Source organism: Podarcis pityusensis, assembly GCF_964106645.2.
Source record: "Podarcis pityusensis genome assembly, chromosome: 1".
NCBI classification, from domain to species: Eukaryota; Metazoa; Chordata; class Lepidosauria; order Squamata; family Lacertidae; genus Podarcis; species Podarcis pityusensis.
In genome coordinates this window covers 116,085,840-116,112,842 of record NC_138028.1, presented here as the reverse complement: position 1 = coordinate 116,112,842, position 27,003 = coordinate 116,085,840, and the positions used below count along the sequence as shown (strand labels likewise).

The window sequence follows — 27,003 nt, the reverse complement described above, 5'->3', positions numbered from 1 at the left end:
TGTGGCGCTCATCTCACTTTATTGGCCGAGGGAGCCGGCGTACAGCTTCCGGGTCATGTGGCCAGCATGACTAAGCCGCTTCTGGCGAACCAGAGCAGCACACGGAAACGCCGTTTACCTTCCCGCCGGAAGCGACAAATAAAAGCATATTTGTCTACTTGCACTGTGATGTGCTTTCGAACTGCTAGGTTGGCAGGAGCAAGGACTGAGCAACGGGAGCTCACCCCCGTCACGGGGATTCGAACCACCGTCCTTCTGATCAGCAAGTCCTAGGCTCTGTGGTTTAACCCACAATGCCACCTGCGTCCCTTCATGACTACAGTAAGTTAGGTCAATTAATTGCAATGGGTGTACTCTGAGTTAAATGTCACTCAGTGCTATATTCTGGAGAGAGAGAACACGACACTCCTGGGCAGGCAGTAGGTATTTCTCCTCTGTGATATCAACCATTTGACATTATTATCAATTAGCTATATATCAATGAGGATTTTAGATGGCACGGATTAAATTACAAGTCTCTTTTAGAGTTGGAAGCTAATCAAATTATAAAGAGGAGTGAGGGGATGCCCTGCAAATGAATACATGGAACCTTTTACAAACGTTTGTTCAGGTCCAAATGTTCTTTTTACATTTATTTTTACATTTAAAAATATAAAAAATATTGCCAACTGTGTGTAAAGCTTTCTAGGTATCTATTCCCCCAAACAGTCCACACTTTTGAAGATCTCCTCTAATGATCCATACTTAGCATTTTGCCTTCAGCATTGTGGTAAGAAGCATTTTGTTTCAAACAAAATAGGAAGATGTTCCCTCTTACATTCCTGTGATTTTATATGCAGTGGAAGAGTTAATCTTGTGGCTCTGATGATGGAATCAGAGGTGTTCTTCAGACACCTTAGAAAGACTCAGTGCTATCAAAGAAACATGAACAACGAAAGCATTGGGCAACAGAACCATGCTGTCAGGGGTTCAGGAGCAGAGGCAAGGGCAAGGGAGGAAACAGAGAGCGAGGGAGAGGAGGCAGAAGAAAAGATGAGTGATGACGACGACCCGAGATCTCCGAGTCTTTCCAGTGAATCAGAAGATTCACAGAAAGGAGCACCAGTGGCCAGGGCAAGGGGGGAGCCTAGGGGGACACCCCAGGAAGATAGAGCCAGAGGGGACTCAGAGGGGAGCAGTTGGAAATCAGGACCAGCGTCACCGCCAGAGAGCAGGGAAGAGGAAGGGCGCCAGGGATCAAGCGCTGGCAGCTCACAACAGGGGGGAGGGCACGAGTCAGGAGTGGCCACACCTCCATCGGGGAGCGAAGAAACGGTCAGACGGAAGGTGGAAGGTTGGGCGCGCGTGCCAAGTTCAAATGCACAGGAAGGTGGCGCAGTAGGCAGCCCGGAAAGGGAGCCAGGTCCTAAAGCCCGCCGAAAGGAGGGAGAAGAGTCAGGGGGGTCAGCGTCAGCGTCAGAGGAATCCCGGAAGGAAGAGACCCCGGGGGGCAGAGGGACCCAGAGAAGAACAGTCAGGCGGAAAAGGTGGAGCAAGGCTAGGATATTAAGTTGGTGTACAAGGGGCGGAGACTCAGATGGAGCTTCGCCGATCTAACCATGAGACGTAGAGTTGCACGCAGCAGCTTGAGAATGGAAACTGTAACTCAATAAAGACTTTATTTTAATGATCGCTGGCTAGCGTGATCCTCTGTGAGCTAGGATCTGGAAGCAGCTCTGACAGTAAGCTCCATCCCTTGAGTGTGGGCATCTACGTCCTCGCGGAGAGGAGAGAAAGCGGGTGCCTACTAGCGAGCTCACGAACGGCAGACAACATGACGGCCGAACAGCAGATAGTGGAACTCAGAGAAGCAGTGACACGACTGAATGCCGAGGCTCTTGCATCCAGGAAGAGAGAGGAGGACGCAGCTGCCGCCTACAGGGATCTCCAGGTCAGGTTGGAAGTGCTTACGAAGCAGGGGCAACTGACACCCAAACCGGAGGGGATTGGGTTGGGGAGACGAACAGGCGGTCTGGTCTCTCACTTCGATGGGAATTTGCAACAGTACCCCAACTTTAGAGCAGATGTAATGTGTGCACTGCAACTGCTGAACAAAGACTTTAGAGATGAGCAAGAGAAGGTGGGATTCATCATGTCCCATTTGCATGGAGATGCTAAAGCATGGCTGCGCAATTTGTGGAGAGATAAGGATCCGGCGCTCCAAAATGCGGATGCCTTTATTAAAGCGATGGATGGGTGCTTTTTATCAAGCATTGACGTGGATCTTGCTCGGCAGGAGATACATGGACTGAAGCAAGGGAGGGCCAGCGTAAGGCAGTACCATGCCCGCTTTTTCGCTTTGGTCAGTGCCCTGGAATGGGACAGAGATTCGGCTCCTGTAAGAGACCTGTTTTGGGAGGGATTGCACGGCTCGGTTAAAGATGAAATTGCGAGGGGGGAGAGACCCCGGACCACGCAGGAGATCGTTCAGAGGGCGCTGGCGGTGGGGGTGCGGCTGGAAGGACGTCCGTGGAGCAGGGACGAAGGGCGTGGAGGGCGCGAACCAGCCAGGGGCTCCTCCTTCCTTCCCAGAGAAGCAGCGCGTGCGCAATCCACGCCTCCGCCAGGAGGAGGAGCGGAACCTATGGAGGTTGGAGGTGCAAGGGCTCAGTCAGCAGCCAGAGCCCTAGCACCGGCAGCAGTGAAAGCGAAGCCTCCTAGAGGGAACAGGAAGTGTTACATCTGCGATGATCCACAGCATATGGCGAAAGAGTGTCCCCAGAGGCTCCACAAGCACACTGCAGCCTCAGCAATGGTAACTGCAGCAACGCAGCAAGGACAACCACAGCAGGGAAACGAAGGAGTCTGGTTGGAGGAAGAGGCACTGGGGCCCAACCAGACGTGTCAGTGAAGCAGTCCCCAGAGATTTTACAGCCCATGGACCCCCTCCCGCCCAAACCGGTAGTGAAGCTCACCGCGTCGCTCCAGCTGCCCAATGGAATCACCATGGACGTGCCAATCACCATTGACTCCGGAAGCAATGCGGACTTTATAGGGCAGGACTTTGTCGACCGGCACGCTATACAGTTGCTGCCTGCCACGCTGCCCCTGCAGGTTGTCACGGTGGATGGCAGGGAGCTGCTAGGGGGGCAAGTGGTGAAGCAGACGCCACCAATGGTGATGCGACTTGGGAATCACAGGGAAATCATCAGCTTCAATGTCACTCAACTATCGGACACGCCCATTGTATTGGGCATGAGTTGGCTGGACAAGCACAGCCCAACGCTGGCTTGGTACCAGAGGCAGCTGACCTTCGGCTCTTCCTTTTGCGCTGAACACTGCATCGTGCCCAGGCAGGAAGGAGGGGAAGAGGAGTCACAGCTGCAGCTAGGCACGCTGCAAGCGGTCCCCCACAAGTACGCAGAATTTTTGGAGGTTTTCTGCGAGAAAGAGGCAGACAGGCTACCCCCCCACAGACCATATGACTGCAAAATTGACCTGCTGCCGGGGGCGGCGCTACCCAAAGGGAAGCTGTATTCCATGTCTGAGGACGAACTGCAGGAACTCAAAGAGTTCATAGATCATAATTTGGAGCGCGGTTTCATCCGAGAGTCCAAGGCAGCGGGGGGCAGTCCGGTATTCTTTGTTAAGAAGCGGGACACGCCCCAAAAAAGACTTGTAGTGGACTTTCGCATCTTGAACAGTGTGACCAAGCCATCGGACTTCCCCATGCCCCGAATCGACGACCTCCTCGCAAAGGTACGGAAGGGCAGAGTGTTCACCAAGTTGGACCTGCGAGGGGCATACAACCTCATTCGCATGCGGGAGGGAGATGAGTGGAAGACAGCCATGTTCACGCCCCTGGGCACCTACGAATATAGAGTTATGCCTTTTGGATTGCAAAATGGCTCCCACGTTTTTCAAGCTTTCATGCATCACTTGTTGGCGGGGCTCCTCTACAAGACGTGCGTCTGTTTCTTGGATGACATCCTGATCTTTTCGGAATCGCAGCAGGAGCATGACAGACACGTCAAGGAAGTGCTGAGCAGGCTACAGCAACATAGGCTTTACGCCAAGCTGGAGAAGTGCCAATTCGACGTGACCGAGGTGGATTTCCTGGGCTACAAGTTGTCTGATAAAGGGCTCGCCATGGACAGCGCCAAGGTCCGAGCAGTGTTGGATTGGAAAAGCCCACGCAACCGGAAGGAGGTCCAACGGTTTGTCGGCTTCGCGAACTTCTATCGCACGTTTATCAAAGGCTTTGCGATGCAGACAGCGGCCATCACGGACACGCTCAGCTCCAAGAAAAAGAAGTTCATCTGGACAGAGCAGGCGGAGCAGTCCTTTCAGGCACTCAAGCGTCTCTTCGCGTCGGAAGAGCAGCTGCTTCATGTCAACCCCAGCAGGCCGATGAGGGTGGAGACAGACGCTTCGGACAGAGCCGTGGGAGCAGTCCTGCTGCAGAAAGACCCGCAGGGGGTTTGGAGGCCGGGAGCGTTTTACTCAAGGAAGCTCAGCAAGTCCGAACAGAACTACACCATCTGGGACAGGGAGTTGCTGGCCATTCATGCAGCGTTCAAAGCGTGGAGGCACTTCCTGATCGGCGCCAAGCACACGGTGCAGGTCTGCACGGACCACAAGAATCTAGAGCACTGGCGCACGGCACAGTTCCTGAACCAGAGGCAGATACGTTGGGCTGAGTTCTTTGCGAATTTCGACTTCCGAATAGAGTATGTCCCGGGGGACACCAACATCATGGCGGATGCTCTCTCCCGTAAGCCACAGTATCTGGAGGAGGCAACGCCAGCGGCCGCCATGCACATCTTCGCACCGACAGTGTGGGCGTGCGCGGCGGCAACAGTTGACCTGGATGCGGTGCGACGAGCGTTGCAGGATGACTCCTTCGCGCAAGCAAAGATGGCAGAGGTGCACAGGGGCACGGCAGCGACCGACGAGTTCCAGCTGCGAGATGGTTTGCTCATCCGTAAAGGGGCCATCTACGTGCCGGGAGACGAACTTCGCGCCAAGGTACTGCAGCAGCTGCACGACGCGCCCACTGCCGGGCACTTTGGCAAGGAGAAGACGGTGGAATTAGTAGCCAGAGACTTCTGGTGGCCCGGAATGAGAGGGGAAGTCGCGGACTACGTGGCGAGGTGTGACACCTGCCAGAGGTCCAAACCAGTGCACAGACCGCCGGCCGGACTGCTGGAACCGCTGCAAACTCCGTTCGAGCCATGGGAGAGAGTGGCCCTGGACTTTGTCACGGATCTGCCCAGCTCGAGGGGCAAGACGGCTGTGCTGGTGGTGGTGGATTTGTTCTCCAAGATGGCACATTTCATTCCGTGTGCGAAGGTGGCCACGGCGGAACAAACCGCCAAACTGTTCATAGACCACGTGTTCAAGGTTCACGGTCTGCCGCGGTCTATTCTGTCCGACCGAGGGCGACAGTTCATCTCAAACTTCTGGCAGAGGCTGATGGGCTTCCTGAACGTCAAGATCAACCTGGCGTCGGCTAGACACCCGCAGACCAACGGGCAAGCGGAGCGGGTCAATGCCATCATGCAGCAGTACCTGAGATGTTATGCGAATCAACAGCCTGCGACGTGGGTGGATTACCTGCCTCTCGCCGAGTTCGCCTACAACAACACGAAGCACGTGTCCACGGGGGTCACGCCGTTCTTCGCCAACAACGGGAGGCACCCTAGAACCTTCCCGGGACTGGAAAGAATGGGGGAGGGGGAGCCGCAGACAGCAGATGCGTTCGCGTCGGAGTTGCAGGAGGTCCACGATCAGCTGCGGCGGCACCTGGAGCTGGCTAAACACGCATACAAGGTACAAGCGGACAAACACAGAAGGGTTGGCGAAGAGATCCATGTGGGAGACTGGGTCTGGTTAGCAGCCCACGCAGTGCCGGCCAGGTCGTTGGCGAAGAAGAAACTAGGGCATAAACAACTGGGGCCCTACCAAGTCGACGAACAGGTCAACCCGGTGGCTTTCAGGCTGGCTCTTCCGGAGGGTTCCAGAATGCATCCGGTGTTCCACAGATCGGTGCTCACTCCCTACAAGGCACCTCACAGGTTTCAGGAACCAGGAACGGCACCGGGTCCGCTCCGAGAGAGAACCGGGCAAGGGGGAGTGGCACAGGAGGAGCGCATCAACGAAGTCACGGAGATTTTGGACTCCAGATGGGGGGAAGAGGGGGTAGAATACCTTCTCGCCAAGGAGGGCACCCCGGCCAGTGCCAACAGCTGGGTGCCGGGCTACGCTTTAGACGAACCTCTGCTCAAAGAAGAGTTTCATGCCCTCTTCCCACATAGGCCAATGCCAGCAGACTTTTTCGACGACTGGCTTTTCACGCCCACGCTTTCAGCCAGCACGTTCCGGGGGTTCGACTCGGACGAGGAACCGACACGAGACGCCCGTTCCCCAGAGGGGTCACCCTCGGGATCTGCTTCAGAACCCTCGTATTGGTGGGATGATCGACCAGAGGAGCAGTTCCGCAGAAGGTGGCTGGAGGGTCCAGGACGAGCAACGTCTCCAGAAGGCAACGAAGGAGAGACGGACATGGACGTTTTCGGGGACGACCCGGGTTTCGAGCACGGCGGCACAGAGATGGAAGCGGAGGTGACCGTCGTCAACGAGAGCAGGGAGGAAGAACCGGAAGACTTCGGATGGCGGCCCGCCACGGGAAGCGAACTGTATCCGACATTCGTCCCCCTGACACGGCAGCACCCAGATCCCGCACCGGAAGGAGGGGAGGGGGGAAGAGGGGGCTTCGAGGGGGGGATGGATGTCAGGGGTTCAGGAGCAGAGGCAAGGGCAAGGGAGGAAACAGAGAGCGAGGGAGAGGAGGCAGAAGAAAAGATGAGTGATGACGACGACCCGAGATCTCCGAGTCTTTCCAGTGAATCAGAAGATTCACAGAAAGGAGCACCAGTGGCCAGGGCAAGGGGGGAGCCTAGGGGGACACCCCAGGAAGATAGAGCCAGAGGGGACTCAGAGGGGAGCAGTTGGAAATCAGGACCAGCGTCACCGCCAGAGAGCAGGGAAGAGGAAGGGCGCCAGGGATCAAGCGCTGGCAGCTCACAACAGGGGGGAGGGCACGAGTCAGGAGTGGCCACACCTCCATCGGGGAGCGAAGAAACGGTCAGACGGAAGGTGGAAGGTTGGGCGCGCGTGCCAAGTTCAAATGCACAGGAAGGTGGCGCAGTAGGCAGCCCGGAAAGGGAGCCAGGTCCTAAAGCCCGCCGAAAGGAGGGAGAAGAGTCAGGGGGGTCAGCGTCAGCGTCAGAGGAATCCCGGAAGGAAGAGACCCCGGGGGGCAGAGGGACCCAGAGAAGAACAGTCAGGCGGAAAAGGTGGAGCAAGGCTAGGATATTAAGTTGGTGTACAAGGGGCGGAGACTCAGATGGAGCTTCGCCGATCTAACCATGAGACGTAGAGTTGCACGCAGCAGCTTGAGAATGGAAACTGTAACTCAATAAAGACTTTATTTTAATGATCGCTGGCTAGCGTGATCCTCTGTGAGCTAGGATCTGGAAGCAGCTCTGACACATGCCCAGCAGAAAATCTGTGTTATTTTAAAACACAGCAATACTGCTGCAAATTGATTGCATATTTGGCCCCTTCTATGTCAGGTTCCTGGGAAAACAGTTGCATCAGTACCTCCTCTTCCTTGTCCTGCTATTAATCATGACTTGCCTGTCTTGAAATCTCCCACGGTTTGGTCGCAGCTCCAAGGTCACAGGCTGTCATTAGCATTGATCTGAAAAACAGAAATGAACAATACAAGCTGAACAAACCTTTTGTTGCTTTCCTAAACAAATGCGCCTCAGCTACATAACTTGTTTTAAACAATCAGAATTAGCAACTTCTTCCCTTAGAGAAGGGACGGCACAGCTCTGAATCTCAACAGTCAGCGCCGTTTTTAATGCCATTAGATATAGCAGAGCTAATGCATTATAGATCATCAGATAATGAATTTTCAATGCTATCCATTGAGTGCTACAAAAGAAACATGTATCACCACGGACTAACTACTAATTTTGCTGCACTTTGACTAATAAAGTAATATTTATAATATACAGGGCAGCTGGGGTTCTGCCATGATGTAAGAAAAGGAGTTATTACACAATAAATACAGATTGGGCTAATCTATTTGCCTACTTATAAGTGACTACTGTGGTAAGAGAAAAGCTATAACCATGAGAGGCATTCCAGACACTGTTTAAGCAGTTTCTACGGTTCATCTGCAATAAAAACCCCAAGATTTACAGTAAGGACTACACTGTTTCACTGTAGTTTAATACCTGGCTACAATTATGTTTTATAAGTGTTGGGAGAAAGAAACTATTCAGCTGGAGAAAGCATTTATGTACAGTACATGATGCAGATAAAACTATGAGGAAGCTCAGATGAAGAACAAGGACAGTGGAAATAAAAGAAGTGGCATATATACTGCCCCGGCTCTAAAATTGGGAATGAGTGAAATGATATGGAAAAACAGGAAATGACCCGTGCCTCCGCTAAAACACAAGGATCATTCCCATCACATGAATAGCTCCATTCATAAACGGCATGTGTGCATACAGGAGAAAGCTCACGGGATGTTTCTTTGCTCTTTCACAAAAGTTTCTTGGTGGATGTAGAGGTTGTGGTGAACTGTGCAAGGACGCCCTTGGGAGTGGTGGGTCTGATGGGGCAGATGTAGGGAGGAGAGATGTGTGCACGGTGGGAGGGGGGGCATGTGTGTGCACCAGGCATTGTGAGTGGCACAAGACCTGCCTGACACAACAGCTACATAACGCCACTGGAGAACATCAGGACTGTCCTTTCAGCTATACAGTGATACCTCTGGTTGCGGACGGGATCCGTTCCAGAGCTACAGTTGGATCCCGAGGTTTCCACAACTGGAGGGACCGCTTCTGTACATGCGCATGTGGTGGTAGAGCACTTCTGCGCATGCGGCAAAACCCAGAAAAATACGTTTGCCGCATACGTATCCTGAAGGATACGTAACCAGAGGTAAACGTAAGTCGAGGTACCACTGTACAAAGGACTTGAGACACACAAGCACACACACAGAGAGAGAGAGAGAGAGAGAGAGAGAAAGAGAGAGAGAGAAAAAGAGAGAGAGAGAGAGAGAGAGAGAGAGAGAGAGAGAGAAAGGTGGTGACAGAGAAAGTGAGTGGCCCACTTGCTGATGCCTCTGGCAGTGCTCATTTCTGGCTTCAACCCTTCCCACAGAGTACCCCGGAGCGAATGGAATCCTCTACTAAAAAAACCCAGGTTGCCCACCTGCAGCTTAGCTAAATGTTAATTGCCAATACAGTGGTACCTCGGGTTAAGTACTTAATTTGTTCTGGAGATTCATTCTTAACCTGAAACTGTTCTTAACCTGAAGCACCACTTTAGCTAATGGGGCCTCCTGCTGCCGCCACACCCGATTTCTGTTCTTATCCTGAAGCAAAGTTCTTAACTTGAAGCTATTTCTGGGTTTCTGAACCTGAAACTATTTCTGGGTTAGCAGAGTGTGTAACCTGAAGCGTATGTAACCAGAGGTACCACTGTACCTGTAACAAAAGAGCTGCTTTGAATGGCAGCAATTTTGGGCAACAACTAGATGGGCAAGGAAGGAATGCTTAACTCATCTGCCTCCCACCCCCCTTTTTACTGCAGCTCCCCGTCTATGTCACTGCCCCCCCACCCCATGAATTTTTGAAGGTAAAAAAATGTGTCTAGAATGTGTCTATGGGGGTGAAATGAGAGGGAACTGTAGCAGAAAAACAAGAGGTGGGAAAAGATTAAAGTGCCCACTCTACTCTGCTGCTGGAAAGGGGCAAATCCTGGTCTCTCACAGTTTCTCATTTTTCCAATCTTCATTTTAACACCATTTTGAGTTTGATTTTTTTTAAGAAGTCTTCATGACTTTACCAGCATTTTAGTGAGAATTTATCTTAATATAACATTTTAATGTAACTTTCCCTAATATAATACAGTTTTGCAATGCCATTTTCCCTAACACAACACATTTTAATGTATTATTTTCACCAATATATGCATTTATGGAGACTTTAATTAGCATATGAATTTTAGCACACATTACTTGGGCTGCAGAACTGTGTTGCAAAATTCACCGAAGTGCGAATTTTCAAGGATAGCTGTGATTCGGTTTGCATATTGCTTCAAGACGTACACATTTCTGTAAATGTCTCTTTAAAGGTGAAATGAAATTAATTTCTCCTGCTGCTACTCAACTTAAAAAGCTGTCACCCTGAAGCAGCTTTTCTGCAACAAAAATGGCCATGCAACAACATCTTGGGCAGGCCCTAGTTTGATTTCCAAGAGCTTGCTAATGTTATGCTGCTATATGGTATACATATTCATAATGTTCTGGTTGCTCGTCCCAGGGTAAGTCTGTCGTGTGACATAGTCATTCTGTGGGCTAAGGAATGCATCATATTTACCAGGGAGAATCATTCTGCAACAGACAGTAAATAGCTGGATTTTCCTTGACTTTTGAATGGGAGAAACCAAACAGCATGCAAGGTACCGTTATTTTTCGCCCTATAGGACGCACCGTCCCATAAGGCGCACCTAGTTTTTTTGGGGGGGAATAAAGGGAAAAAAATTATTTCCCCACCAGGCGCGCGGCTGGGGCGGGGGAAGCCCGAGCTTCCCCCGACTCCCGACCCGAGAACAGGCAACTCTCCGCAAGCAGCGGGAGCCCAGCGCAGGGCTCCCGCGCCTTGCAGAGAGGTGCGCGAAGTCTGGGCGCACTGAGCTCAGTGCACCCAGCCTTCATCATGCAGGCAACTCTCCGCAAGCCGCGGGAGCCCATCGCCGGGCTCCCGTGCCTTGCGGAGAGGTGCGCGAAGTCTGGGCGCGCTGAGCTTAGGACGCCCAGCCTTCGGCATGCAGGCAACTCTCTGCAAGCAGCGGGAGCCCAGCGTGGGCTCCCACGGCTTGCGGAGATCTGCGCGAAGCCTGGAGAGCGAGAGGGGTCAGTGCGCACCGATGCCTCTCGCTCTCCAGGCTTCAGCGAAAGCCTGCATTCACCCCACAGGACGCACACACATTTCCCCTTCATTTTTGGAGGGGAAAAAGTGTGTCCTATGGGGCGAAAAATACGGTAAGTGGCAGACCTCCCCTGCTCCAGCTAAGGATCTTATAAACGTGAGAGCGGTGCGTTAGAGGGGAACAATAGAAGCAGGTTTTGCTACAGTGAGACAGATAAATTGCAGCCTGAGAAAGATGGAGAGTAAGTATGCTTCAAGCTAAAAAGAAGAAGAAACTGTGGTTGTCGGTTTCCTTACTGGGCATCTGACACAAGGCAGTAGATTTGCTGCTTTTAGAGTTGCTATGCTTTCTGCTGCTACCTATATCCGATTTGTATATTCGTAAATAAACCCAAATATTACAAAAATGTCACAAGCCTGCTGTCATCTATCCTTCCAAACGAAACCAAAGCTGGGTAGGCAGAGTCCCCGGAAAATCTAATCAGTCAGAGGAGGAAAGCATAACAGTACTTGTACAAAAATTGTGTACTACAGTAATCATGGAAATCATATTAAGAGACTCCACACTCTTGCCCAGGGCCGCTAGGGACATCTGGCAGAGGTTAAAGACTCAGTGTGATGACAGCAATCTCCATGGTGATTTAAGCATTACATCCAGGCCAGGGATCGCTAGTCTTGGAGAGACCCTTTTGGCCAATAGCTGTGCAGATCCCAAGCCAGGAAGCCATGTTGGTGGCCACTCTAAACAGCATTGCTGGCTAGCTCTGAACTTCCAGATGCCTGCAAAGAATATGGTCCTCCATTGCTGCGGATAGTCTAGTTTCCCACAACAATCTTGTTAAACAAATGTGCTGCATACCCAACCCAGAGGCCTCACTTACCGAAATATCTCCCGCTGGCTCTTAACATTCCAGTTGTAGTCACCTTTGTTGACAAGTTCAAAAAACTCAGTCCTCCTCCTACAACAAAATGTATCAGTGGAAGGAAACAAGAACATTTATAAGACGTTGTTGTAATGCTCTCAATGGAATTTTGTGTGAGAACATTGTGCTTCACGAACCAGTAAGGTTCTTCAGAAACCACTGAATTGGCCCTCTCCTCTTACTCCCATCAGTGCAGGTAGCAAAAGACCTGGGGAAAAGCTTTCTTCTGCTCCAGCATAGTAAAAAAACTGTACAGTCATACAGCTTAGTTCTCGAATGTTTTGGCTCCCAAATGCCGCAAACCTGGAAGTGACTGTTCTGGTTTGCGAACTATTTTTGGAATCCGATCGTCCGATGGGGCTTCCGAGAAGCTTCTTGCAGCAAATCATAAGCCGCGCTTTGGTTTCCAAACGTTTTGGAAGTCAAACTGACTTCTGGAACAGATTCCGTTCGACTTCCAACATACAACTGTAGTTGCAGGATGAGGTCTTACAGCAGTTCATCAATTTCATAGTCTCCTGATTGTACACTAGCAACAAGGATATAATTATGGAACATAATTACTCTGAAGAATGAAGTATATTTAATAAATGTCCATGTTTTAGAAATATATGAAGTTGCCCTACTTGCCAAAGTGATATAATCTTCCTTGGCCCTTAGTCAAGTGCTATACGATCAGAGACAATCAGAGCCCTGCCCAGCTATAAATCTCACTGAATGGTGTTGGGCCAGTCATTATCTCTCAACCTAACCTCCCCACAGGGTTGATGAGGATAAAACAGCATAGCCCTATGTGTCTCTCTCTCGCTGAGCTTCTTGGATAGAGGGTGGGATGCAAAAGAAATGATAAATAAGTATATAATTATGAAAATTCTTGGCATGTGACTTTCTTTTTCACACCAAAGTGCCTTAAAACATTCGGTGGCAGGTTTTGTAACTGTTTTTATAATTTGTGCCTAGGAAAACCAATCTCTAATGCAGAGATTTTATATTTCTATGAAGAAACACAAACTTTTGAGTAAATAGATGGTTTTTTATACAAACAATGCCTATAGAAACCAAAATGCAGAGACTTTCCTATGAAATGCAATGAGAATATCATATTGATGGGGAAAAGTCAGTTCACAATAGAGCTATATAACCAAAAGCAGCCAAGAGGGTATTAAAAGTAATTTAAACTTTGGAAGAAGATATGTAGCTTGCAGTGTAAATCCTCTGCATTATTTGATGCGAATTCTGGAGCTTGCATTGAGATTCACCACACAATACAGAGGATTCACATGGCAAATATTACATGTTGCAGCCATTACATGTACTCTTGGAAGCCTTGACATTGGGGCAGTATCATATAAACCAGCTCTCAGGCTTCCTCAGCTAAAGGCAGATGACCTGAGAAGCACAAGGAAAGTTTGCTTATTTAGTTTCTTGCATTTTTATATCTCACCTTTGTTCCATCATGGAACCCAAGGCAGACACCCATTCAAGGGTTAATCCAAACATGCTTAGCTTTGGGGTAGCCTAATGTATCTTCCGACCATAACCTGGGACCAGTTCTATCATAGTGACTGGCATCAACGGAATGACTTTGGGACATCACAATGGGTTAAGCCGTGTAACTTACTGAAAGACAGTATCACAGACAGGATCTGAAATCTTGATATTCCATTAACTGTGCTTGACGTAGGGTCTTTTCACGTTTGGAATAGTTTGGCTGCCACTATCCCATGCTGCTCACAATTATGACTACAATTTTCACCCTAAAGTCTATAATGGTGGTTATATATATCAAAATGGGGTTGGTGCCACCCGTATGGTCCATTACAAAAGGCAAATGACCTTCTAAGGTCAATCATTAAAAGGAGACAAAAGAACAATCTGTGTTTTTTAAAAAAAATGTTTGAACTTTCTGTTTATTTAATATAGTCTGCTAATGAAGACTCAAGTAATATTTTTTTCCCCTTGCACGTTTTGCTTTGTACATCCTATCAAAAGTTCATCCTGTTCATTTCTCTCATGCAGATTCATGGCATGATGGTCTAACAGCCCCTCTGGGAATGAGTACTGCAGTGATGACAATTTTAACAGCCCAGACTAGCTGGGCACATAGGCTTTAAATCAATCTTATCCGTAGCTGTTCCCATGCAACGCCGCATTGCGTCAGTGCTGCACAAGGTGTTTTTGAGAGTGGCTCCTTGTTTTATTTAACTAAGAAGAAGGCGGCTGCAACTTAAAACACATTTTTCTCCTTCCTGAGAAAACAAGTAACACATTTGAAAATCCAATTTCCCTCCTTGTTCAGAATCCCTTGAGCAATGTGTAACAAATTAAAAGAGTAAATAAGATCTTCAGCTGCGATCAAAACATGACCTTCCTGCACACATCTTAAACAACTCGTTTTTTAACACCATAAAGGTAAGACAGGTTTCACAAGCATTAGCTTTAGCTAGGAGTGTGGCAGAACACTTGATGCCTTTGTAGCACCTTTCTTGCGCCCGAATGTCAAAGAAACGAATGAAGAAAACCATCAAAGGGGGATTTTAGTATTGCGGCAGCTGGGCTCCTGAATTAGATGCACCACTCACCGCTGGCCACATTCAGATTTATTCATTTCAACCATTTATATACTGCTCGACACCTTAGTCTCCAAGCAGTGTACAGTAAGGTTAAAAAAGAAACACTAAAGATAAAATCAGTTAAAATGAAACTTACTTTAAAATGCCTGCTGAAATAATAATAATAATAATAATAATAAAGCTCTTCAATAGGTGCCAGAAGTTCAACAGATCATCTTGCTTCCCACAGCGAGTGACCACCAAGTACATGCCTCTGGAAAGCCCACAAACAGGGTTTGTAGGGAAATTACCCTTTGCCACTGTCGGCTCTCTAGGAGCTGATAATCAGTGCCACGGCATCTCTGAATCAGTGTTAGAAACTCAGATCTATTAAGCACGGCACCAAATGGCTCCTTGAACCAGAGTTACAGTCACCAAAACAGAATCCCTAGCTGCTTTTTGGGCCAGGCAGCTCAAAAGTCGCATTTTTCAATACCACTTTTTGGTTCCTGAAATTCATTCCAATTGTGCAGATAAAATATATAATGGATAGAATTCTATAGGATGTGTTGCTAGTGTGTGAAAACAGTCAAGATCCAAGGATCCCCAAGGCACGCACCTCCAGATGGTGGAGAAGGCAGGTGCCATCCTGGCACCTAGATACCTTCACTTGGTCGCAAGTGGCCAACAGCCAGGTGCAAAATGCACCTGGAGAATTTTCAAACACTGCTCTGCATATGGGGGATTCGTTTAGCTGACGTGCCTAATAGCTTACCGATAGACCTGTCCTTGAATTTGTCTAATACCCCCTTTTCAAAGTCATCTAAACTTGTGGCCATCACTAAGCCTGATTTACACCACATGAACATCACCTTGCAGCCCCCAGTTACAGCTGCTAGTTCTGTTTCTTTTCCTGTGTCTTTTAACAACATGCACAGCAGGCCAAAGTTCAGCAGCTGAACGTCTTCTCAGCAAGGAGATATTGAACTGGGAAAAGCTTCACCCAGGCCCAGTATCAGTATGTAACATCCTTGAACAACTGCTGGGGCTGTGGTAATCCACTGCTGACATCTGCCCTGTGCCCTCCCTTACATTTTTCTGCTGGCAGGCAGGTCTGCAATTGGTGCCAGATACCACCATTTGCATTCCCCACAATGCCCCTCACACAGCATGGTGCTGCCTTGAGCTGATTTAGCTTCTGCCATTCTTCCTGCTACCAACGCCCTCAGACCTGAAACTACCAAATATAAATATACAAGAGCACCGCCATTCCCCCCCCAAACAAACAAAAAAAGTCATCAAGCCTGCTAGCAACTGAATCTGTTAACTGTTATCTGTTGAAAAAGTAGGTGTCAGGAGATTTGCAAGTTCTGTGGTATTTGATCTGTGGTGGCAGTTTCACCCATACATTGCATGAGGGACATGTAGGTCTTGCCCCCAAAGCAACATTCCTACTAAGGGTACTTTGTTGTCTACCTACAGGAGCATAAGACTAAATCCATTTATTCCAATGAGTTTACTCCAAGTATGACTAATGTTGGGTATCACGCAATTTTATGTTTGAACAAAATCACATCCAGTGAGACCACGCATTCTTCTGATCCAGGGATGTGACTCTGTTCAAACACATTGGCCGATATCCAACCTGAGTCACACCTGCAGTGCAACCAAGGAACTTATACCCATTCATTTTAGTGGATCAACTCTGCCTATGACTTAGCTGGATATGACCCACTGATGCCAATCTACAAATTCAGATTTAAAAAATCCTGTGGGATTGGTTCCATTCTTAGAGTAGACCCACTGAAATCAACGGGACTTAAATTGAGTAATGGTTAACTTGGGTCCCATTGATTTCAGTGGTTACACTCTAAACATGTGTTACGGCTTTTATGGAACTGTGCAACTTCACTACAGAGATGGGAAGTTACAAGCTTAGAAGATCCCCAATTAAAAAAGCAAAAAACAAACCCACATGGAAAAGAGAAAGGAGAAAACCTAGCTCCCACCAATGCAATTCTTCCATAAACAATGAAGTGGCTTTGTTTTAACTTTATAAACTAAGTATATTGTACATTTAAACAACAGAAAACAGTTGCACATAACATACTGAAAACTTTCAGAAAACTAAAATGCACAAGCGCTAGAGTAAATACCTCAAATGATAATTAAATAGTAACTGCTGGTAATATGTGCCACATGCCCTCACTGGTATTTAAAAGGTCGTTAGGGACTGTAGCTCTTTCGGATTTCCATTTGTCAAATTCAGAAAATGCCAATACCTACTCAAAATAGAGAGTGAGGTCTGTTGCCAATATTGACTTCTTCAGAAGCTGCATAAGGTCACTGTAATCCTTGGAGGACAAGTTAGCAAAGATGTTGTGACCCTATAATGAAAGAGATAGCAAAGCTAAATAGCTTAGAATCAACAGACTGTTTTTGAAAGGTTTTCCAATAGCTCTGCAATGTGTGTCATTATTACAGCAAATCCCTCTTTTTATTATGCATACTGAAATCATGACAAAAATATTTTCATCGGCCACTTCAATTAAGATGTTTTCCCAGATCTTTTTGCTAGACTGAAATTATGGGCAATTAAAAAAAAAGTATTATGCACGTAAATGTAATATATGTAACTGATGAACGACATACCTCCTTTCCCCCTTTTTCTTTTTGCAAATGCCTTTGAGACTATACTTTAGAGAGGTCTACAGGTGACAAGAGATTGTTGTTAGGCTGTTGGCCCAATGCTAAAGATGTGTACATAATTTCCAGTGGTTTGAGTGGATCTTAGTTTTCCGTCTTAAGTATGCTAGGAATTACACTGCACATCTATTTCTAGGTTATTCTTCCCCTTTCTGAGGTATATGTGTGTACTTCTCTTTGCAGGCTTGCAGTTTATGTGTGAAAAGAACAGCCCAGAAATAAACTTATGGCTGTCTGCCTTAGCTTACCTATAAAAAGAAACTACTTGTGAATAAGAGCCCTAGCTTGCCAATTCAGGGAACACTGTGGGAAAGTTAGCACTACTTCAATGGGCTACCAAGTATATGGAGAAACCGGGGCTCTCAAAACCAAAGGCAATGTCACCCCCCCCAAAAGGTGACACCGAACACAAGTAAACCTGAAATCAAGGCACACATTGGTTTCCCACCCAGTTCTTTCTGCAAAATGAATGTAAATGCACATGGGGAGTATTACTGTTTATTTTTTAAAATCTTTTTAGGATGGACCTGCTTGCTACTGCCAGGATGTCCTGCGATTTACCAGTAAACGCAGAATGGTCAAACGCTGGCCCAGTTCGCACATATTTCTAAGCCACTGTTAACCTTCACCATAGCTAGTAAACCACAGTTAATGCTGGCACATATGGCAAATCACTTAAATATTGGTTCATTTCATCCCTCTAATAGAGGAAACACAACCCAGAAGAACCATTCTCCATTTGTGGATTTTGGGCAATGATGGTGGCTACTTAACCAATGTCAAAGGAGGAGATCAGGGTTCAGACATAACATTAAGCTATGGTTAATGTAAATGGCAGGAAAATGATTATGAAATGCTATTCTTTTGGACAAGGCATTTCATGCTAATACTACATACTCTTTTTTATTGGATGCACAGGGGTGAGCTACACCAAAATTCAGTACAGAGAAATATACGGTACATGTCTGATAAGATCTGTACGGGATCTTACAGATACCCCACTGTTGAGTGCAATCTATTGTGTGGCAACTCAGGACAGGGCCTTCTCTGTGGTGGCATCCCAGTTGTACAATTCCCTTCCTCAGAGGTATAACAGGAACTATCGGGTCACATCCACCATACATTTAAAGCACCAAGTTCTGGGAATTGTGGTTTACCCACTATAGAGCTACAATTCTCAGCACACTTAACGAACTACAGTTTCCAAGAGTCTTTGGAGGAAATCAATGTGTTTTAAATGTAAGTATGTATGTGAGATTTATTTGCTCTTTGTACTGGTTGAGGGAGGTTGATCTGTTAAGGCCAGCTGTAATGGATGGGATGCTTGTTGTCTTTATAATATAGTTTGATTTCAACTTGGTTTTAAATTGTTATATTGCATTTTCTAGCTTTAATGTACAGGTGTTTATGTCTGTAAGCCACCCAGGGACAATATTTGATGAACGGTGGTTAAAAAAAGAATACATAAATGCATTATTTATGCAAAGTACATTAAGCACCTGAACAGATCAATCCTGGGCATGTTTACTCAGAATTAGGTCCCACTGTGTTTGATGGAGATAAGCGTGTATATAGGATTATAGCCTTAGTAATTGTGAGTTAGAGTAAGACAATATGCTTTTTTAGTTTGCATATGTTTACTATTATCAAGATCAGGTTTTCAACATATTTGGATTTGGCAAGAAGCAGTGTTAACTGAAGCAAACAGAAAAAGCAAGAGAACGTATGAGCTGGGACCCAGAATAAAATTAAGAATTTGGCACATGTGAAGGCTTGTACAAACGTACCAAGCTTCTCACCCTCACCAGACTCAACAGGGAGACCTCATACTGTGTCAGAAAATGTTTCTAAGCCCCCAAATCTCAAGAGTGGTTCAGTGGCCAATGCAAAAGGGCAGGCTCTCAACAGAAAGAAGGAACTTGGAAGTCCCAATATATTTATAGAACATTTGGGGGATGACTCTTTGGATCAAGACCAAGGGTATATAAAGATTGGAACCAGCTCAAAAGTTATGGCCATCATAAACAGCTGCTAAGTGAAAGCATTATTTATTTCACACTTGGGTGTGTGTGGGGGGGGGGGGGAGCTTACAAAGAGAAACCACATCATTACCAACCTTTCTTTATATAAAGCCAATTGATAGTTTAATCTGTAAAACCAACCTGTAAAATGTACATGAGACTGCATCATCCTTGGTATTTCTTTGCTGGTCTTAGCAGAAAAACCATTCACACAGAATTTAATTTTATTTTTACAGTGTCGTCTTTAAAAGCCTGCTTAGTGCTGATGAAGGAGGATGTTAGAGAGGAAAAACCTATCAATAGTTTACCACACACACACACACATACACACACACACACACACACCAATAGTTTTGTGTTTTCTGACTTGATGGGCTTATTTACTATGAATACCAAGAAGGCTGTAGAAAGATTGTATCATAGACTTACTGCATTAATCAAGACAGGGGCAATGTTAGTCTATATTCTGGGGGGAAATGTATTTATGATGCAGAACATTTACTAGACTACTGTGGTTCTGATGGTGTAAACAACAAAAGTCAGAAACTTTTCAATCACATTCCAGGCCAGGCTGTTTGGATTTGTTTAACTTTTTTTGACACAGGGAGCCAATGTTATATATTTAACAGTTTTATAGCCCACTTTTCAAGCAACAAAGCAGCTTACAAACTATGCATAAACATAAATACAATATAATTTAAAATTACACATGCCTTCTCACAAAACCCAGTTACATATGTATCAAAGGAATCTGGAGTGGAACTCAGGATCCCTTTTCTACTAGTTTGCAAAGAAAGGGACAAGTAATAGATGCATTGAACTGATAAAAGAAAAGCAGGTTTATTTTAGATACTTATATTTACATAAGGAGAAGAGGTTGGGCATTCTGCTGGCTTTGTACCTCACTCTGAAGAATCATGACAGCGTGGTTAAAATGATGGTGCTCCAGAGTAGCAGAAGTTCCGTAGAGCTGAGCCAAGGCAGATCCAATCCTGGGGAAAAAATGCAACACACACAAAGGAGCCACACTGATTCTTTCCACATATCATCTAGTCCAAATCCTGGCTCAGTGCAGGATCTGCAACTACAGCATCACAGGCTGATGGTTACTGAACTTCTGCCAAAATACCTCCATCAAAGGAGAGAAACGCTACTCTGCTTTTCCACTCATGAGTTCCTCTTTCCAAAAACCCCAGCCATGCTATAGCAAACGGTGAGATAAGAGGGCATCCCGGCTGCGCCATGGTTTAAATTTCCCACAGCCACACCCCCTACCGGCGCTGATTGGACAGCGGGGCCACCCCTGGGCATGTCCCTGGCCAGCGCCAGCAAGAGGGGAGCGTCAATCTCCGCACCCCGCCGGATCTCCGCAGGGTCCCTGGATGCCTGGCCGCAACGCCACCCACTGGAAAAGGTGACCAGATTTCATACCAGGTTGTGTTTTGCTACAGGGGCAGTCAGCTAGACACTATGTCCATTTTAAGCCACTGTGCTGATCACCACCATCTTACCCAAAGTTAGCAAGACAACAGCAAGGCCTGTTAGCCCAATCTAGGATCCTGTACTGAAAATGTTGGAATATAGGCTACAATTCTGATCTTTTGGTGAATGCTCCTCAGAGCAGTGGTTTTAAGGAGGAGCAAATACCCAGAGTCCTACACTTTGAAGGGGTGGGGCAAACCCTTGTAGAAAACCCTGCTTGCCTTCTCTCCTGCAGTCAGCCTGCCTTGTCTTTAACTCAGCAGCATTGCAAGTCCTTCCCTACAAGAAACACAAACTTTTCCCCACTTAAGCCAGATCCATCTGTATCAGCAGTACACCAGAACTGCCAAGCCATTTTTATACACTTGCTCAGTTCACTTAGGACATGAGGAGGAGTCAGCCGCCATTTTGTTTCAGTAAGAGAGGAAAGGAAAAGACCATCACAACTCCACAGGTATTGTCTCACAGTGAAATCTCTTCAAAGTGGAAAAATATTGTTCTTCAGTCTTTTCTGCTGGCTCTGATGAGAAGATGGAGGTGGCACCAGAAAATGACTCAGCTGTTTAACAGAATATCTGCTTAAGACAGGGAAAAGGTTGAAGCTCTTCCCCCCTGCCTCCTCAAATGCAAACTTCCTTGCCCAAAGAAAATTGCAGGCCGCAATCCTATACACACTTGTCTGAGAATCTTCCTTCATATAGTAGGACTTTTGAGAAAATATGCATGGGATTACACAATTCCCCCCCTCTCTTCTGATCAGTGGGTTTTATGGAACAATTTCTCTCCTGTGTTGGTAACTTACTGTTGTTGCCAGCACAACAGTAAACACAGCAGCAAAAAAAGGATTTGCATCACATAAACCCTTCTTTTTTCTTTAGCCAATCAAGATGGCACCATATCAATAGCATTCAGGATCAACAAAGAGAAAAGCTAAGGCAGTAATAGAATCAGAGACAGGCAAGCAATGAAGGGTTTTAGAGAAATACACTGTTGTTGCACAAAAGAAATGGGGGGGGGCGGAACCAGTCCCTGATTCACAAGAACAATATGCAGGCACTGGGCTGCCTCACACTGTGTCACAAGTGTCACCCCAGTTTGTGTAGTATTAGCATTATTCTCACTGTACCTGTTGCTTCTAGTGATAGGCCATTTTAAAAGTTGAAATTGATTTTTAAAAATACATCTGCACTCTTCTGTGTTCCAAAAACCTCTAGTAGGGTTAGCTCTGGTTTCAGCTGAACGTAAGATTGGAAAAGACTTGGATTACAATTACAGTGATTTGATTGAGGGCCCTGCTCCCAGGAAGCCTCAAAAGAGTTCATTTCATTAAAAAGGGTAGTAGACAATTGACTCTTAAATGATTAATCACTATACTCTTTATTTATCAGTGAACTGGCTATCACCAATTCACCATATGTGCCTCCTACCATATCATCTTACAATTTTCTTTTGTGAGACAGGGGGTTGCATTTGTTTACATAAGAGTATCACATATGGAGCTAATGGCTTGTTTCTTTTTTATTTATGATTTATAGTCATGTTCTTACAGTGCTGTGTTGACGTACTGCATGAAGTAATATTCTCCACTCCAGTTACAATAAAAATTGACCACAATAAATGCATTATGAGACATTTATCCATACTTTCATTGCTGTTTCTTGTATAGAATTAAGTGACGTGTTATTATGCCTGACTTGCTCACAATCCTTTAAGGGGCCTCAAATAACTCTCTTGCCCACGACCCCCAAAACCCTAGGGTCACCTCGGAATGACTTTCCTAAAGTAGCTCCTGTTTGATATACAATAGAAATGCTCTCTTGGACTACAGGTGCTTTATATACTCATTATAATAAATGAAGTTTTCTACATAAAGGAGAGATGTATACATGTAGGGCACATACATTAAAAGATGCACAAAATATACAGTCATAAATCATATATATCCACGCACACTTTTAGGGTGGATGCAGCAATTACCTTTGTTTTGTGTAAAGATACTATTAGTAATACGTAAGCAAAATTTGCAAAGGTGAGGCTAGACATACAAAAAGTCTAGTGCCAATTACAATTTCATTCTTAATGTAAGCAGCAGCATATAGTAACAAACTTGCTACAGTGAACAAGAAAATAGAATGGCATGAAAATGTAGCACCATCAGCACCATGTATATCTACTCAAAAGTAACTTACACTGAATTCAATGGGGCTTACTCCCAGGTAAGCATGTACAGGACTGCAGCCTAACAGTGCAATCGACGCATGTTTACTCTGAAGTAGAGATGGGGGAATATTTGGTTTGTCCGCATTTTAATGCAAACCTATTTAATTCACACTTCCTGAAGCAATGCACAAAGTGAAACACAGCTGTCTCTTGAAATTCACATGTCTACAAATTTTGCAGTGCTGTTCTCCAACCAAGAAATATGGGCAAGCGTGTGTAAATTAGGGGACAGTGTGCATAAAAATGCACATTAGTGAAAACATTAAACGAAAGTGTATCATATTAAGGAAACTTGCTTGCAAAATGTGTTTATTAGTGAAAATTGTATAGAAATGTGTTTATTAGGAGAAATGGTGACTGATTTTCATCAGGACTTTCTAAAAGATTCACAAACGGATGTTAAAATACGTCAAACTGAACCTAACACTGGAAAAAGGAAAAACTGAGAGTAACTGAAATTTGCAGATGCATCCATTGCTACTTTGACTTAAGCCCAACTATATTCATGGAGCTTACTCCCTAGTAAGCATGTTTAGGATTGCCTTCTAAAGTATGGGTACTACGATATCTGTGTGTGTGTGTGTGTGTGTGTGTGTGTATATATGTGTATATATATATATATATATATATATATATATATATATACACACTATATATATACTATATATATATATACTATATATATATATATATATATACTATATATATATATATATATATATATATAGTGTGTGTGTGTGTTGCACATCATTTAAATGCTAAGTTCAACCATTAAAGGGAAACTATGAAAAGTAATTAAAAAAGTGAGAATTGTTCGAAGGTGAAAAGCAATGGAATTGGTCTGTCACAATAGATTAATGCACGCCAGTATTTCACTTCTGGGATGCAGCCTTAAGCAAAAAGATGGGGTTTGTTGTGGTGGTGGTGGTGTTTTTTTTTTAAAGAAATGAGTATAACAGATTATGCTAGGAAGGAATGGGGGGGGGGTAAGGAGTCTCCTAGGAGCTTATACTACAAAGCTGCCCCATACTGATATTTAATCACCATGGGGCAGCTGTATTGGGGTGGGGCAGGGTGGGGTAGAATGACTAGGAATCATAATCCCCCAGAGAAAACCATGCTGGGATGTATTAATAGAGCAATTTCGGGGAGCTGTGATGCTGTTTTCAATCACATACCTCTTGATCTTTCATCACACTCAACCCTGGCACTTAAAAATAATGTTAGACTTGATTTTAGGAATGAGCGTATGACAATAAATTGTGGAAGTTACAAGTCCTACAGCTGAAGCACTTGACGTGGTATGTCATGATGTGCCTTTTGTTGAAACTCTGCAGCTATTTCCACAGTATTATAGGAAGACTGTAAGCTCTCTAGACAAGCACAAGGGACAGCAAACAACAAACGATAGCCTTTGATTGATGGGTTGGTTTCCTCTTTAAGATACCTTTCTTCTTTTCTTTTGAAAAGGCAAATTGTGCATCATCCCCACAGAAAAATCGGGACAGGCTAAACAGGGTTTTGTTTTGCTTTTTAAAGTCAAGTTGTCTGAGCAATGATTTATTAATCTATAATCTACCAGGGCATCTTGACAATTCAAAGGCCAGTTCACATGCAACTTTCTCCTTCACGTAGAAACACAAGCATGTACATCTTCACATATTTATTCTAGGCTCCAGCCACTTATGAAAAGTCTCTTAAGCCTGGCCATAGGCTTGCCATATTTAGAAGAGCAAAAAAGAGGACACATTTGCCTACTTCTTCTTTTAACTATGGATCACTATGATGACACTACCCATTAAAAAAAAGGATGTGTCCTGGAAAAAGAAGACATATGGCAACCCTAACTGGTTGCATTTAAACTAGCATTTCACTGTCGAGTAACAGGACTGGGGCAAGACCTTTGCTGCCTGAGAAAGAGAATCAAATGGTGCCTCCCAAATCAATGCACACAGTCCCCAAGGGTCATCCCACAAGCACCTCTTCCTCTCCCTGGCAGTAAAAGCACAATAATAGTATTGTTATAGATTTATAGGTGCTAGAAAGTAATTAAGGTTTGTAGTGTCAAAGCTAATTTCAATGGAGGCAATAGCCAGACTCATGTGTATTTAAGATGCCTGTTTGCTGCTGTTAGTCCCCTGGAACTAGCATATGCAAAGAGTTAATTAACTTAGGCAAACTTCCTGACTTGTGTATCAGCCACTACCTTTAATTCTAGGCCATCAACATGTGTAAAAGCTAATTTCCTTTGGGGTAATGTCCCATTAGCAGGTCAAAATCCAGTCATAGTCGCAAGCACCACAGAAAATGAGGAGGGGAAAAAATAAAATACTATTATCTATTTCTGGTTCCTCCTACAGCAACCGTTTGGGTGGAGGGTCATTTTAAAAACGCAGCACCTTTCCGGTTGCCTTACTATTTCCCATGGTTTAATAGAGCAGAACGTAAGCATGAGTTGGTTTGGCGGATTTACTTAAATTGTATCTCACCTTTCAATCCAGTAGTAACCTTGGCTTATATAGAATACTGTGTCTAAGGTAGGGTAGGATCAAGCTACAACAACAGGGTAGTGAAAGGGCAGATACTGTATATGCAAGCCCTCGCACTTACCCAGGCAATTGATAGGTAATACAGTGGTACCTCGGGTTAAGAACTTAATTCGTTCCGGAGGTCCGTTCTTAAGCTGAAACTGTTCTTAACCTGAGGTAGCACTTTAACTAATGGGGCCTCCCGCTGCTGCTGTACCGCCGTTGCGCAATTTCTGCTCTCATCCTGAAGCAAAGTTCTTAACCTGAGGTATTATTTCTGGGTTAGCGGAGTCTGTAACCTGAAGCGTCTGTAACCCGAGGTACCACTGTACCAGCCACCCTTTCTCAACATGTTGTGCCCTTTGCATGTTGGCAAACTACAGTGGTACCCGGGTTACAAACACCTCGGGTTATAAACACTTCGGGTTACAGACTCCGCTAACCTGGAAGCAGTACCTCAGGTTAAGAACTTTACCTCAGGATGAGAAAGGAAATCATGTGGCAGCAGCAGCGGGAGGCCCCATTAGTGAAAGCGCGCCTCAGGTTAAGAACGGTTTCAGGTTAAGAACGGACCTCTGGAACAAATTAAGTTTGTAACCAGAGGTACCACTGTACAACTTTTGTCTTGCTGGAGTTAAGTGCCTGGCCTGCTGTTGAGCTGGGCTGTGGGCAGCTGATTCGGCTCCAAGCGATCCACTTCTTTTGTGGATTGCCAGCTCACTGTCCTGCAAAATGGACCGTGGAGGACATAGCGAAAAACCTTCTGACCCATAAACTGGAATAAGAGCTACAGGGATATTACAAATAAGAGGTATCTCCCCCTGTTTTTTGTAGTGATATGTTCATATTAGCCCAGAAGGACCCCGTTTCTGAAAGCACCTGTTTCTGTTTTGAATGCAATCAGTTATGTTTCTTTTAATATTGCCTGAAAATCTGCATAGCTGCAAAACAGAACCAAGAAAGACAGATGGGGAATTTTCTAACGCTCTCCATTTTGGCATACGCAGGTATGTAAATGAATGTGGTATTCCAAGAGTGGAACAACCAGATTCTGTGTCATGGTTTTATACAAGGCAGAAATTTACATGGAGCAAGCCAAATCAACAGCATGATGCCAAAGTGATTTAAAGTTGTCGGGGAGGTTTTGTGGGGAGGGGGGAGAGGGAAGAATAGGAAATTATTTGGGTGCATAGTCTCTCTTAAAGGCAAGCATAAAAATACTTTGCTGTGCAAGGCAACTTAAAATCAATGCTTTCTTCTGCATTCTTCTTCTAATACATGTAAAGAAAACAAAGAATTAAGAAAGAAGTAACATACTTTGCTTGAAAGGCATTGTTTGTTCCTCTGTGGTCAAGGTCATGGCACAAACATCCCACAATCAACGCTAAAATTTCAATTTCTGTCAGAATCTCCTGAAATCCTGCTGTCTGAAAACAGGGAAAACAAATATTGATGATGTCAGTAACTTCAGTCATCCATGATGCCACTAAAAATTAAAACTGGTACGTAATAGGAAAACGTACAGAGATTGACTTCTTTATTTCTTAGACAATTTTATGCCTCCTTTCAGAGTT

The 27,003-nt window shown here is 45.5% G+C and overlaps 1 protein-coding gene across 8 annotated transcripts in view; it reads right to left on the bottom strand.

The window, feature by feature from the left end:
• The window catches only part of PDE11A (phosphodiesterase 11A), a 162,191-nt gene that overhangs the window by 23,713 nt on the left and 111,475 nt on the right, over positions 1-27,003 (bottom strand). For 6 of the 8 annotated variants that reach the window (XM_081023757.1, XM_081023758.1, XM_081023760.1 and 3 more), the window contains 5 exons: positions 26,747-26,856; positions 20,101-20,191; positions 16,759-16,859; positions 11,879-11,956; positions 7,681-7,744 (listed from right to left, as the gene is read on the bottom strand). In XM_081023757.1, the coding sequence (XP_080879883.1) occupies positions 7,681-7,744; positions 11,879-11,956; positions 16,759-16,859; positions 20,101-20,191; positions 26,747-26,856 (444 nt within the window). Of the gene's footprint in view, positions 1-7,680; positions 7,745-11,878; positions 11,957-16,758; positions 16,860-20,062; positions 20,192-26,746; positions 26,857-27,003 lie in introns of those variants that run through there. The other 2 variants (XR_013991157.1, XM_081023759.1) reach the window with 2 other exon arrangements.